General features: G+C 39.4%; 1 protein-coding gene across 1 annotated transcript in view; it reads left to right on the top strand.

Moving 5' to 3' along the window:
* The window catches only part of ZNF638 (zinc finger protein 638), a 63,049-nt gene that overhangs the window by 41,307 nt on the left and 7,725 nt on the right, over positions 1–14,017 (top strand). The window contains exons 18-22 of the mRNA XM_064511689.1: positions 641–781; positions 2,409–2,534; positions 6,192–6,241; positions 10,554–11,985; positions 12,606–12,671. Coding sequence (XP_064367759.1) covers positions 641–781; positions 2,409–2,534; positions 6,192–6,241; positions 10,554–11,985; positions 12,606–12,671 — 1,815 coding nt within the window. The remainder of the gene's footprint in view (positions 1–640; positions 782–2,408; positions 2,535–6,191; positions 6,242–10,553; positions 11,986–12,605; positions 12,672–14,017) is intronic.

The following is a 14,017-nucleotide window of genomic DNA, read 5'->3' as shown; positions in this document are numbered from 1 at the left end:
AATCTTCATAGCATCTCATAGTCATAATAAATTCAAATTTTAATATGATGGAAGGAACATTCTTAATCTCCACAGGGATTCCTATAAAGCTTCATATGTAAATTGACACACACAAAAGGTCATGTTTGACTGGGGATCTTCCTGTCATTGCAAATTGACTGTATAAACCAAACTCCAACTTAAGAAACAGGACCGGAATCTTTCAGATAGGTTTCTGTGCTTTGATTTATGATCTGACTAGATTTGATTTATGATCTGACTAGATTGTACCTCCTTTTCAAAATACCAGATCTTATTTAAACTTCAGCTGTATTTTTGTAGTGCTTCTTAAATTTTACTAGTTAATTTTAAAAATTGATGATTTAAAATGAAGCACTCAGTTTGATCCTTTTAAGTTTTATATTCTTTACTGGGAAGTATAGCTGTTTCTTTTGATGGGCTGTGTGGGGAAACTGGAAAATCTGGTGTGAATCTGAAAATGTGAATTTCTGATGTGTGTGCATCTGCTTTCTCTTTGGGTGAGATCTAAGTAATACAGAGGCTTTCTATGGGACTTTTTTTCTAATATAGCGCAGTAGTTGTTAATAAAATATGTAATAAAGTTAACACAAAGCAAATTTTTTTGGTTACTTTTATTTAGGTAAATACTGAAACTATACATAATAAATTTGTGCATCTTGGGAACTTGCCAGATGATGGATACAGAGAACTTGAAGTAGTTTGTGTGGGACTGCGATTTGGGAAGGTGGATCATTATGTGGTGTTGAAGAACAAGAACAAGGTAAATCATGGCTTTTTCTCTACTGTGTGAAGCACCATATTAAAAAAAAAAAAAAAAAAAAAGTTGGATTTTTCATCTCCCAGTACCAAAAATGTTCTGCTAACGAGAAATCCGTTTCTGACTTGAATGTAGGCCTTCTTTCTCACCCACCCTCAACAAGAAAATAGTTTATCTTATTTGTTGGGAGCAGTGGGGAAGGGGAAAAAATTACTTTAGGCTGTTATCCAGCCTGATTAATACCAAAACAGTTTGCCAGACTCTGAAAGTAAAGCTTCCCCAAATGGCAGGAAAAATTGTTAATCTTTGATGTTGAAGGAAGAAGTGAGGGGAAAAACAAATTCCCATTTTGTGGGAAAGTTGGGGAAAAAATCCATTTTGAAATGAGAAGTGAAAATGTCACAATTGCTGTCATTATTTTTTGTTGGACACTTTGAAATATATGACTTCACTTTCAAAGCACTTTGATTTTGATGTTTTAATTTTCAGTGTTGTTATTTTTGCACTTAACATTGAATTGAAATCTAATTTCTAAACCAAAAATGCACTGTTTGTTTATATATCTTTATTTTAGTCATTATAAAGCAATTCTACTGCAATTACTGTGGGATATTTTAAGTGTCCAGCTTCTAATAAACCATGAAACAGGTGAAGATTCTTGTAACAGGAAGATAATATTTCTTGTTGTGAAACTACAGCTTTTATTAGATTTTTCAAATGCAGTGAAGAGCTGGCTGCAGAGAGAACTCAGTAGTCAGAAAAACCTCGCAGGCGAATTTCCAGACTTTCAACTAATTCTGTTGAATTGAATCGCAAATGCTTTAATTCCATTGAATCAGCACTTTGTGATAGAAAGCTGTTCCATCAAATATTTTCCGATCTGATCTCAATAGCCAGAGTTGAAGCAAACAGCCTGGAAGGACAGTGAGGTTTAAAAAATAAAAAAGGGTGGTGGTGATGGCGGCGGTGGCAGTGTGTTTGTAAAAGGCTTGCTTAAAAAAAAGAAGAGAGAGAAGAAGAAAAATAATACCATCTTTAAAACACAACTTTAACAGCCGTCACCTTTAGGGTTTTCCAGCTGAAACTCTTTTGTCCTGTTGTGCGTGATAACTAAGAGGTAAAGAAGGGAGAGATTTATTTTTCAGTATAGCAGATAAACTTTTTCGTGTAGTTCATTTTACTGTTTTCTTGATAGGCAGTTATAATTTTCTTATTTTTTTTTCCTGGGCAAGCACTTTCCCTAGTCCTCCCTCTCGGGAAGATACTCATCAATTACAGCAGAATCAAAGCTGAACGTACTGGGAAGATTGGACGTATTTGGGGAGGGGAGCTCAAGGCTCTGCTGTTTCGTAATGCAGCTCTTTATTTAGTTCTGAAGACAGTTCCAAACAGGAGAGTTTTCTTCCATCAGCCTCTCAGATAGAGGAGAGTCCACTGTTCCCATCTCCAGAACATACATGATTCTATCAAAAAGTGCTACTTACAGCTAATTTAAAATGAAGATGTTGAAACACTTCAGGAATACTCGCTATCACATGCTATTGCAACTTAATTTATCAAATTTGTTCTGAAGTACGGAAATCAGACAGAAGTAATAGTTTTTCTCAAGTTTGTACTTTTTTCCTTTTAGGCAATTCTACAGCTGGATAGTCCCAAGTCAGCTAAATCGATGTACTGCTTCCTGAAACAGTATCCATATAATATGGGTGAACATACATTGACCTGTATGCTGTCTCCCGGTGGAGAGTCTGCTGAGGTAAGATTTCTTCTTTCTCAAGAATATATTATTTTTAGGGAATAGAACAATCTTTCCATAAAGAGTAGCTGGCGATTTACTGAAGGACAGCAAACTGCAGCAGCGAAACACCAGTGAGAAAAGAGTCTATTAGTGTATGCTGGATTGGGTATATAAGGAGCTCTAATTGAGGAATGGGAGCGTGAAAAGCCATGTTTCTAATAGCTTTCTGGCTTCCAAATGGAGACCGTGTATCCAGACAGCTCTCAGAACATGGAGGTAAAGCGCTGTTGACTCTGCACTCAAACATGAGGATTTTTATTTTAATAATTCTGCATGACACCCTGCCCTGCACTTTCTTATTTTTTCAGCTTCCTTCTCTTATCCTGTCTCAACAGAAGAATTTTCTCATGCGTCTGTCCAGTGATTTACTCTTCGTCTCTTGCCACTTCTTCCAAACTATGTTTATTGCAGGAGGATGTAGGTTGGCTTTCTTCCCCTCTGAGTTCTAGCTACATTTGCTCTTTTAAGCTGGTATAAAACTGAGACAATAGGGACCGACTAGCCTGTTCAACATGAGCTGATTTTCAGCAGTTTCTGCCAAGATTCAGAACAGAGCATGTGCAGTTGACTTTTTAAATCAAACTCTGTGCTTATGAGACAAAGGTGTTTTTATTTTTATTTTTTTATTATTTTTTTTAAGTGATGATCCATGTGAATTCCATCCTTGGAGTCTTCTTTCCCTGTGTGTTTCTATTCCTTTCCAGTGAGATGACTTTGAGATACTGTTGAGACAAGAGAATGTGCCTCTTGTTTGTTTTTCTTTTTTTTTTTTTCTCTTTTTTTATTAACACCAAGGAAAAGTTTAACTTCAGGTGCCTAATGGTAGCGAGGTCATCAGTTTATTATTTCAACAGGGAAAAAAGAATTATTCAGGTGTGTACTTTGGCTTACTGTGCTGATGAAGGGGTCAGTAATCTTCTCATCAGGTATCACAACGAATTTCCAAATTTTTTTTTAAGAACAAGTTGTGTGCTAATCACTGGCTTGTATTATAGCTTTTTCTCTATTCCATTGGCAATTTCTGCTGCTTTTTTGAAAAGCATCTCTATTTCTGAAGATCAGTGGGTAGGTATATGGCGTTCAGGGTTCACGTTTTTAAAGACATTGTGTGTCAATAGAGATTTTAGATGTCTGTTTTTGGTATGGCTTTCCTGCAGTAGGTTTGGAGTTGCATCTGTGATGGTAGACGATCAGATGTGATTTTGGGCACACAGATGTCTTTCTGGAGGATTTGTAGTGCCCCTTTCCAAGCTGAGCAGCAGTTACTGTGTGAGTGCAGATTCTGATCTTTGTAAAATCAGTCAGTTATTTACCCTTCTGTAAGTCTGAATCTTTGAGGTGTCTGTACAGCTTCTGTGATGAGTTTGCCTTCCCAGCTCTTACACCTCCTCTTGTTCTGAGCCTTAGTCCATGGCTAAAGGGCATCATTTGGTCGTTAGAAGTGTGTTAAGGTTTCTCAAAGCTTCTAAAAGCGTAGATTGAGTATAACAACAATGAAAATAAATGGTTTTAATGCATTTGCTTCAGAGTGCTGGCTTAATGCTTCTTGTGAGCAGTGCATCTCTAGGAGAGGAGCTGGCTGCTGCGGTATCACCAGGATGGCAGTGGGAGGTTAGGGCTGGCCTGCACGAATCCCTTCGGACCTCTGGCGCAGGGTGCCAGGGAGAAACAGGGTCCTGTTCCAGGTGAAATGCTGCTTACTAAAATCAGGTGCATAGTGTGTTCTTTCATCAGTGCTGGTTGACTCAAGAGGCTGGATTAGATGTCCAAAGAGTTTTTCTCTCTGCTTTCCCCTACTGCATGATGCAGAATCTCTGTCTGGGATGAATTGCACTCTTCTGACCCACTTTATTTTGTATTTCATTTTATATAGCAAACTTCAGATAATTTTAAAGAATGTGAAATACAATTCTAAATGTTTGAGACTAGATATGCAGTTAATTTTTTTTTATTAGACTAACTTGTGTAGCTGGAGAAAATAACTAAATCTTCAGGCTTATGAGCTCTTTCTCAGGTACAGAATATGTAAGTAATAAGCCCACTTAGCACTGAAAAATAAACAAAATATCATTCATGAAAGCACTTCTGCTAAGGAACGTCCTCTGAGGATGAATTGTGGGAGCACTGGGCGATTCAAATCTGCTTTCTATAGCTGTTCCCTATATCGTGTATAGCAACAGAATAACATGCCTTTGTTACTATAAATGTTTCGTCAGAACAGAGTTCAGCGCCAACAAAGAACGGCATTCAGCACTCTGTTTTCAAAATAGTATTTTTTTTCCAGCTGGACAATTTGGGTGATACAGAGTGCTCGACTAATTTAGGAAAGTTTACCAGCCATATAGCAGCAACTGATGCCAGCAGAACAGTAGCAGCAGTAATGTAAGCGCTTGCTTAATCACATTCTGGTTTTGGTTTTGTAATTTCACTGATAATGTCTGAATTCGGATTATGCCATCATTAAAATACATCTTAAACAGTGCTTACAGATGTGGCTGACAATTGATGGGCTTCCGTTGTTTGATGTTGTTGTGATAAGGAAGGTCTACCTGTGGGGCGTACCCCATTTCACCCTCTTTTCGTGGGTAGGGGAGTGTGCAGCTGGGAGTATGGCTGCAGCTGGTACAGTGCTGATGATTGTCAATAAGACTGTCATGGTTTTTGCACAAATGTTAAAAAAAAAAGTCTGTATTTTGGAAATATGCTCATGAGTTTTTATTTTCACCTGTATCTGAGATGGAAAGGAAAATTTCTGAGCTCTGTGAGAGAAAAGTTTTTTCCTTCCGTCGTTCTTCGTGGCCTTCTGAGTCGGTTGCCTCTGTGTGTATTGCTCTTCTTCCCGGACTGTGGGGCCAGAATCTGAATTACACACCTGGATACCACAGGAGCATTAAGCTCATAGCTCCGTTTGCCATAAGCTATTTTCTTTAGAAGCCTTTCTTACCTTCTGCAGGTAGTCTGAAGGAAAAAAAAACATTTGTAAGTGTGCAAGCATCACTCCGCTATAATGTGTTATAACTGAACGTAAGAAGGCACAGTCATCCTCTAGGAAATGAATGCTACTTTAGCAGGTTTTAAGGAATAGAGTCTAGCTTTGGGCTTTCTACAGATGTATGATACTTGCTTGACTTTGAATGCAGTTTGTCTTGAAAAAGGTGTGCCGCTGTTATTTTCTATATAATACTCACTTGCCAAGATAACTGTGGTTCGCTCTGAGCTCTGCAGCTGTTAGCCTCCTCACCAGTACAGGAAAGAAGGTGCTGCCTGGGAGATTTATGTAACCCTCCCTCCTCCAAATATAACACAGACCAAAACCCAATTCTGCTCAGGAACATTGCAGCCCTGAAGATGCGATGAGCTAAGCTGTAGTGGTATGCCGCATGTTCTGTGTAGTAAACTTCTAGTAAAATCTCTTATGCTGCCATGCACTTTTATTTGGCATCTTATGAATTGCACACTCGCAGTTGAGAAGAGTTTGCTGTCAATTGATCTTTCAAGCCGTGTATGCCTAAATTTGGGCTCATGGTGGTGTTAATTAGACAAGGTCAGAGATGCAGGTTCTCCACTGGTGCTTCTAGAAACCGTAGATATTGAACACTGCTTTATACCTTTCAGGCTGAAGTTGTGAAAAAAGAAGTGAAAAAGGAGGAACCAAGCAGAGGAAGGTATGCCTTTCATATATTTAAGTTTTTATATATATATATACATATATAGTGTTCATGGAATGTCTGTCCAAGATCAAGCAGGTTACTCACTTCTCTAAGCAGTATATGCATGCCGAAAGACCTGCTGCAAGATGACTTTACTGTTACATACTGTTAATTCTTTCAGTCTTTTGTGTGTTCTGTGTGTGAAGGACATCTAGTGTATTGATGTTCGTGTTTGCCTAGGAATCTGGGGCTTAAAAGCACATGGAAAAATGGGGTGAGATTCTGTTTTCTGTGTAGTTCATTGAGATACTGTTTTAATGATTACGGCCAGGATTTTGCCGCAGGTCCTGGAAGGTATGTTTGGATATACGTGTTTTGTAAGAATTTTTCTTGTTGCATTTAACCAGGAAGTGATCACTTTATTTCATCTTGCAGCACTTTCCTCTCTCAGAGCACCTGGCACTATAGTGTCTGTTCCCAAATGCTAAAAATAAAGGGAAACTTCCTTGCTTAAGTTAGTAATGTGCACTTAATGCTGTGATGCAGGTCCCTAAATTGATTTAAACAAATGTCTAGACTTTACTGTAACATTAGAATCTAGAAATGGGCAATGATGATTTTGATATGTTCCATTAAAAACTGCTTTACAGGCACTTTGCTTGTAGTGAAATTTTTAAGTGTGGAGCAACCGTTTGTTGGTTCTAGAGTCTTGATTATTTTTTGAAATCCTTTTATAAGAGGATAGATTGTCACAGTAGTTCCTGTTAACAGCCACAACTTGAAGCATCTCCTGTGACTCAAATTCATATTTCCAGATAATTTTTTGAACAAAAAAAAGGCTGTCTAATTGTGATCCTGAATTTCAGTTTAAAGTAATGTCATTATGCTGTCTTGGACTGTTAATGTATTTGCAAAACCTGTTTCTTTCAAAGATAAAGTTAGACATTCCTTATTTGATTCAGTTCTACTCAGGCCCTGCTCAATTTTGGAAGCATTTAAGTTCCAAATTTACTCTGAATCACACATGCTTAAGTGTGCAGGTAACCTTTTTGATTCCAGACTGGTGGGCTTTAGATAGCGGTTATAGTTTGAATAAAACCAATTGCTCTTACGTGAATCCCAGCTTCTGCTCAGCGTACTGCCGTGGCTGGTGGACAAATGGAAAAGCTGAAATTTTTCCGTACAAGTAATGACATACAGATTTTCTTTGAGGCAACTGTCACCTCCTTGTAGGCCTTTGTGACCTGACCAATTATTTTTGAATTATATTTTATAAGAAGTAGAAAATGCCTTAAATACCTTTATACTTGGGAAGACCATGTCACATCTTCATGGGGAAGAAGGGAACAGCAGAACTTGGGGAGCAGAGGGGCTGCCCTCTCGATTGCCGGGGGTGATGAGGTGATTTTGAACAAATTTTGAAATGCTTCTCAAAGCCTGATAGATGACTGCCTGCTCGGTTTGGACAACCAACCTTGTGACTGAGGAGACTGAAGTGTTTATGTGAATACCTCTGTTCTTTTCAAGGATGCTGATGTGGTTTTAGTTGCTTTTTGTTCCATTGCTTTTTTTCAGCAAAATTAGCTGAAACCTTTCTTTGCCCTGTTAAGAATCAAAGGCTGTCCTACTGTTTCCTTTTAATTCTGAGCTAATGTGTAAAAAAAAAAAAAAAAAAAAGTATAGTCTCTGTTATGACACAGCCTCTGTTCTCTCTACTGGTACTTCTAGAACTGAAACGCAAAGTCTTATCCCTTGCTGACTCAGGTAGTAATGACTGAATATGGCTGCTAATGCAGTGACACGGTATGCAGAAACTCAGCATCGGGTACTTGTTTTCACCCCTTTGTGCTAACTGCTGTACAGGAAATCTGTCTTGTAGATCTATGTGCTATTTCTTTTCCAATGCCTAACAGATCTTTCAGGTCCTTGCACCAGTTATTTCAAATACCTTGATGCTTTGTCATGCTTGCTTGTCTTTATCTCTGCACGTTGCTGCCTCCTCTGCAGAGTTGTCCTTCATTACTTCGTAGTCCAGCTGGAATCTATCAGATGTGTGCATTTTACATTTTTGGAGAGCACTAAGACTTTGTGGAAGCACAAGGGGGTGTGTAGGCATGAAGGGAGGTGTACAGTCCTAAGGGTCCAGAGACTAATATCTCACTTGAACTGTGTAGGTGATAATACATGTGTATTTATGCTACTCTGTGTATGCCATTGGAGATACAATTAGTGTGTGGTTCCAGTGTTCACTGTCATTTTTCCATTCCTTGTAAAAAGTGTATAAAAAGAAGCCAAGCTGGGTACAGTTTAGCAAGGCATTAGAGCCTATATTTGATTAAGCTTTCTGTGTATCATTGGCAAACCTAGGTTTTCAGAGCTGCCTTTTTGGGCTTTGTGCTCTGACTTATCCAGGTAATATTTTGCTACACAGACACATGGGACGTGAACCTCTTGGTCTGTGAGAAGAGAGAATAAATTGAAATGGTTTTTGCTTTTGGAATACAATCAATGTCTTTTTTTTTTTAATCAGCGTCAAAATACCTTTCTTGTGATTGAGTAAACTGATGCTGTTGCCTAAAAAGCAGATCAGACCTGACTGCTCAAATACTCATGAGACACACTTACCCACAAAATATTTGGATGTAACAATTTAAATCGATTATAGGTCTCAGAAGACTTTTAGAGAAAAACGTGATGTTTGAATGAGCAAGTGATGTTTGAATGAGCAAGTGAGGTTGTTCTTCTTTCGTAAGATTTCAGTTACTGTGAATTGAACAGCTTCAGGCTCTGAGAGGAGTTCCCAGAAGTTTGAGGTACATTGCTTGGAGCACGCACGATCCATTGCTCCTAGATATGGTTCCTGTCAAGTCTTGAAATGCTGTGAGACTGCCGCTTTGCCAAGGGAGGACTGCAGTATGGATACCCTCGTATTTTGCTGCAAATATTTATCTGATAAATAGTCATGACATACTTCAAATGTGCCAATATTAAATTGGTATTGTAACAGGTTTTGAAGCAGAATTCATATCCCTTCTTCTTTCTCCTCTCACATTTTGTAACAGCAGATGAAAATGCCATCGAGTCTGGAGGAAACCATCAAGATTATTGGTGTTTTTGTTGTGCTTGCAGAGCACAGATTTTAACTGAGTTTGCCTGTTTTCATCTTTGACTTCATGTATTGTGTCTTCGTCTTACTAACTCTCACATCTGGCTGCTTCAAGACTTGGTGTTTTCTCCAGCGCTGAGTTTCGTTTGATCTAGCCTTCCATTTTCTTGATGACAACATGCCAGGAGGATTGCCAAAATGGCAATATTTTCTTATCTTTTTTATTTTCATGAGGATTTGTACAAATGTGCGCTCTTTGCGCATATACCTAGTTCTGAGAAACCACAGTACAGTCTGCTCCATTGTGCATAACCGCTGATTAATTGTATTTGTCTGCCGCTTCTGTGTTTGTTTCGACACTTAGCTAGATTATCAGAGTTGGTATTTCAGCACCTTTCCATCTTGACGTGCTTGTGGTACTAGGATGCTCATTTCCTTGATCTTTGTGGGAAAAGAGGCATAGACATCTCAAAATTTGAAGTTTCCCAAGAGCATCTATGGAGGATTCTTTCTTTCAGAGAAGAATAATGCACTTGACTGTAACTGAAGTTCTCTGAAAAGTACTATCCTCTGCATTGTCATCTTGGGCTTTATTATCTTGGGAGCTGACAGTAAGAATAGTGAAACAGTGAAAACAACCTGGCCGAAAGGAGCTTCTGTGTGTGTATTGTGTTCCCTGCTACTGTGTGAGATCGATATGATTTAAAAACAAAGCAGTCTCCCCCCTCCCCCAAACCAACCCAAAAAATGAACAAACTTCAGACTCCTAACTACTGGAAGAGTTCTCTAGGTTAGTGACTGCAGAGTCTACTGTCTTCAAGCGTAGCAAAACTCTGTGCAGGAAGACTGAGGCTTTATTGTCTCTGTATATGTGCTTTCATGGCTTGCTGTGCATCAGGGGATCTAAATTTTAAGAGTTCATATCAGCTCCGAGGTCACAGGGCACCTCTATAGTGAGTACTACCTTGAGAGAGCTCTAACTACGAGTAATGTGATGTGAAGTATGAGTCTTGCAGTACTGAGGTGGATTAAACAAAAGCATAAAACTGATCAGCTATTCGCCTCAATGTTTTTAACCATTTTAACACTGATAGGCTAGATTTCCAAATGCTAAGCACTAATGCATCGGGAAATCCCCCACCATTGGCGTCAAGAGGTTACTGGTAACTATAGAATTCTCAACATAGTTTGATTTCTTCTGTTTTTTTTAAATACGTTTAGCTCTGACTTGAAAAAATATCCAGAGGGATCAGGAGTGGTGCAAACAGCAGCTGCTAATCCTCCAGTAGAGCCTAGTGTGGCAAAGAAAGAACCCATTTCCATCTCTAATGTCAAAGTCGAGATGCCAGCATTGCAGATAGAGCCCTCTGAGTCCCATCTTGAAAGAGCTGTCAGGGAGTCTGCTGCAAGACTGCCAGAAACATCTGTGGGGAAAATGGAAGCTGGAGTAGAAGTTACCGTTGCATCTGTCAAACCAGCTGATACTGAAATACCTGAAGTAAAGTCAGAAGAGATGCAACTGCCTCCTGCCAGTGTTCAGAAAGAAAAGGCAGTTAAAAATAATGCTGAATCAGAGTCGTTTGAATCTGCTATTGTGTCTGCACCAGAGAAGGAAATGGGAGTGAAAGCTGAAGAATTGTCTGCTCCTGCCATTGAGCCATCAGAAGCATTAGGTGATGTGGGCAAGCTGGAAGGTGTGCAGTCAGATTGCGCTGTGGACCCGGCAGCAGGGGAGCCGACAGGGGCTGTCTCTGAAGCAGTGCTCCCCGGTTCTGACGTGGCCTCTGCGGAGATGACGTCTTCTGTTGACACTCAACAAAACAAGTTGGATGCTCCAGAAAAAAACCCTGTTTCAGATGCTGCGAGAACTGAAACTGAAATGCCCGTGACTCGGAGTGGGATGATAATAGAGAAAAAACTTGTACTTAAAATTGGGACAGCCGTGGAGAAGAAGCTGGACATAGCTGGAGCTGATGTAGAGATGAAATCGGAAGAGTCTGTGCTCCAAGTTGAAACCGCTGCAGAGGAGAAACCTGAAAAGCCTTTGACCAAGACTGGGACAGAGACAGAGAAGAAACTTGAAAAATCTGTGGCCAAGGTTGGGGCAGGTGTTGAAAATGCTGAAAAAAGCATGAATGAAAACAATGAGGGAAGCTTAATCAAAGCACATCAAAATAAAGGAACAGAACAAGCAAAAATTGATGAAACCCACAAAGCAGTTCCATCAAACTCATCTTTATCTGTCAAGGAATCTTCCTCTGTTAGTAGAACAATTCTAAAGGCAGTGGTGTCTCTTCCTGATATATCAAAGGCAAGGGTTCCCATACGGAGAAATGAGACTTCCCTATATAAAGGAGAGGAGCAGAAAGCTTCCTCGAAACCTGAGACCCGAAGCCAAGCAGCTGTGGAGAAGAAAGTTGCATCAAAAGAAGTGGGTCATCCAAGACCTGGTGGCAGCAGATCAAGTCTGTCAGATAGCAGCGGCAAATCTAAAGTGAACAGAAGTGCTACTGTTGATGAAAAGGGAGGCAATGAGAGGAATTCATCTCAGCAAGAGAAGGACTCAAGAGTGGAATCTAGGGCTAGTTCAAAACAGTCTCAAGACAGAGAGAGTAGATCATCCAGCATGAAGAAAGACAACAGCGGCAACAAGGTGAGGAGGGCAGGAAGGCCGGTTCCGTGTGGCTGATCAGTAACTAACTTGATGCTTCTCTCAGATTTTGAGTATGAGACAATAAGATTACATTCCCCTTCCCTTTTCCATAAATCGCTGAGCTGGTGTGGGCCAACAGACAAGTTGGAATAGTGAGAGAGCAGGCAACCAGTTGCTTTTACATGCATTGTGCGCAGCTCGAGTATGTAACTGGTTTGAAAATGCTACTTGGATAAAATTGCAGGAAGGTATTTTTGAAGCAAGTCTGTATTGAGTGTTGTAATTTTATGTTCTTGGTTTAGTTGTGAATGGGAAATAATAAGCTTTCTGTCCTTCTGCGAGCTGATATTTGCTTTGTCAAGTCCTGCACAGACACTGGTTACTGAAAAGAGAAGAGGCTATTGAGCAAGGTATTGCCTGTGACTTGTTGCTAGAGACTGTATGCCTGGACTTTCCCACTGATGATTGGCTTAGTTCGGTGTTTGTCGAGCATGTGATCAGAAGCAGCAATCTGGACAATTTAGTAAAGTTCATTAAGGGAAGAAGTTGCTGCTTTTTTTGCTTGTGGACAGGTTATTTGGCTTAACTAGTTTCATGTGAACTTTTGTCTAATTTTGCAGGCTTCTGTTGGTGCAAGTACTAGAACTTCAAAAAGCAGCACTAGCAGCAGTGCAAAGCAAAAAGAGGTAAGACTCTAACTCAACTTAAAGTACAGATTGTCTTCAAAGACTATGTGTTTGTGTGTGTGAATAAGCTTAAGCATTCTTCCCAAGGAATTTTAATATTACTAGCTGTTACAGAGTACTGGCAAAAAAATCTGTAAAGTCAAGTAATTTGGAAGAGAAACTCCCTTCAGGAACATGAGCGTTAAAAGGAGGCTTTTTGGGTCTTAGATATCATCTATTTGAGAAAGAGGAGAATTGATTTACTGGATGCCCAGTTGCAAACTGATCTTTATTCATCATCACACTTGTGAGAAAAGGAAGGAAAGTCTTCTAGCTCTTTATAAACAATTTTGTGAACAGAAGGTAGTCAGAACCTCTCCATTCACCATGCCCCTTCCATACAAGGTTATTTCCAGTGGGTTGTTCTGCAAAACAAGGATTACTGTACATTTTTGTTGCACTACTAGTTTGAATAAGAGCTTGGAAACCTATAGTTTCAGGCACTAAAGAGCCTGCTTTTTGAAAGGAAAATAAAAGAAGGCCTATGTTCGTGACCTCTTTCTCTGTGGTAGCTTGGGTTTTGGGAAAGAAAAGCAGAAAGAAGGTGTTAAAAATCCATACTGGTGAACTTGTAGAAATAGCACTACAAGATCGAATCAAAGATCCCCCCAGGTCACTAGTGAAAAAGGGTTTCCTGGGCTAGAGTTGACAACCTGGGTTCTTTTATAAATCTAAATCCATGTAGACATCTGGCATCACCCGCATAGTGTGTTTGTGAAGTTGATGGTAACAGTGATAACACGTAAAGCCTTCAGATCTCATGTTGCGGATGCACTGACGTTAATCCCTGAGAGTTAACTCTGCGCTATTTGAAAGAAGTTTTGGGATGTCAGTTGCTTCTTACAGCTTTATTCTTCACTGTCGCACCGCTCATACGCACCAAGATCTGGGTTCTGCCTTTTGTGGAAGAAAGAATACAGTAACATTTGATTGAAGTTAAAAATATAACCATATGTTTTCTCACTTTTTCTTCGTGGATATTATGCTGTGTCCACCTTGCATTAAATATTCCTGAACCTTCTCCATCATGTATGTTGAGGCATATATTCTTCCTAGTATTTATTAGCTTATAAAAAATAAAAAACCAGAGAAGACGTATAACCTTTGAATTTCAAATTCATTTTTGTGCTGGGGGATTGTTTTTAGTATTTAAGTACACAGTCTTATTCTCTGACAAAGTTCATCTTGCCTTGGCCTTAAAATTCTGTGTGAGCAAGTGTTTTCTTTTTTCTTTTTGTTTTTCAACTTTCTTGTGTTAGACACAAAGGCTCTTTAGCAGGATGGAATGGTTCAAAGAAAAAATTTCA

Source organism: Dromaius novaehollandiae, chromosome 4 (genome assembly GCF_036370855.1).
Source record: "Dromaius novaehollandiae isolate bDroNov1 chromosome 4, bDroNov1.hap1, whole genome shotgun sequence".
Classification (NCBI taxonomy): Eukaryota; Metazoa; Chordata; class Aves; order Casuariiformes; family Dromaiidae; genus Dromaius; species Dromaius novaehollandiae.
This window is presented reverse-complemented; position numbering and strand designations above follow the sequence as displayed.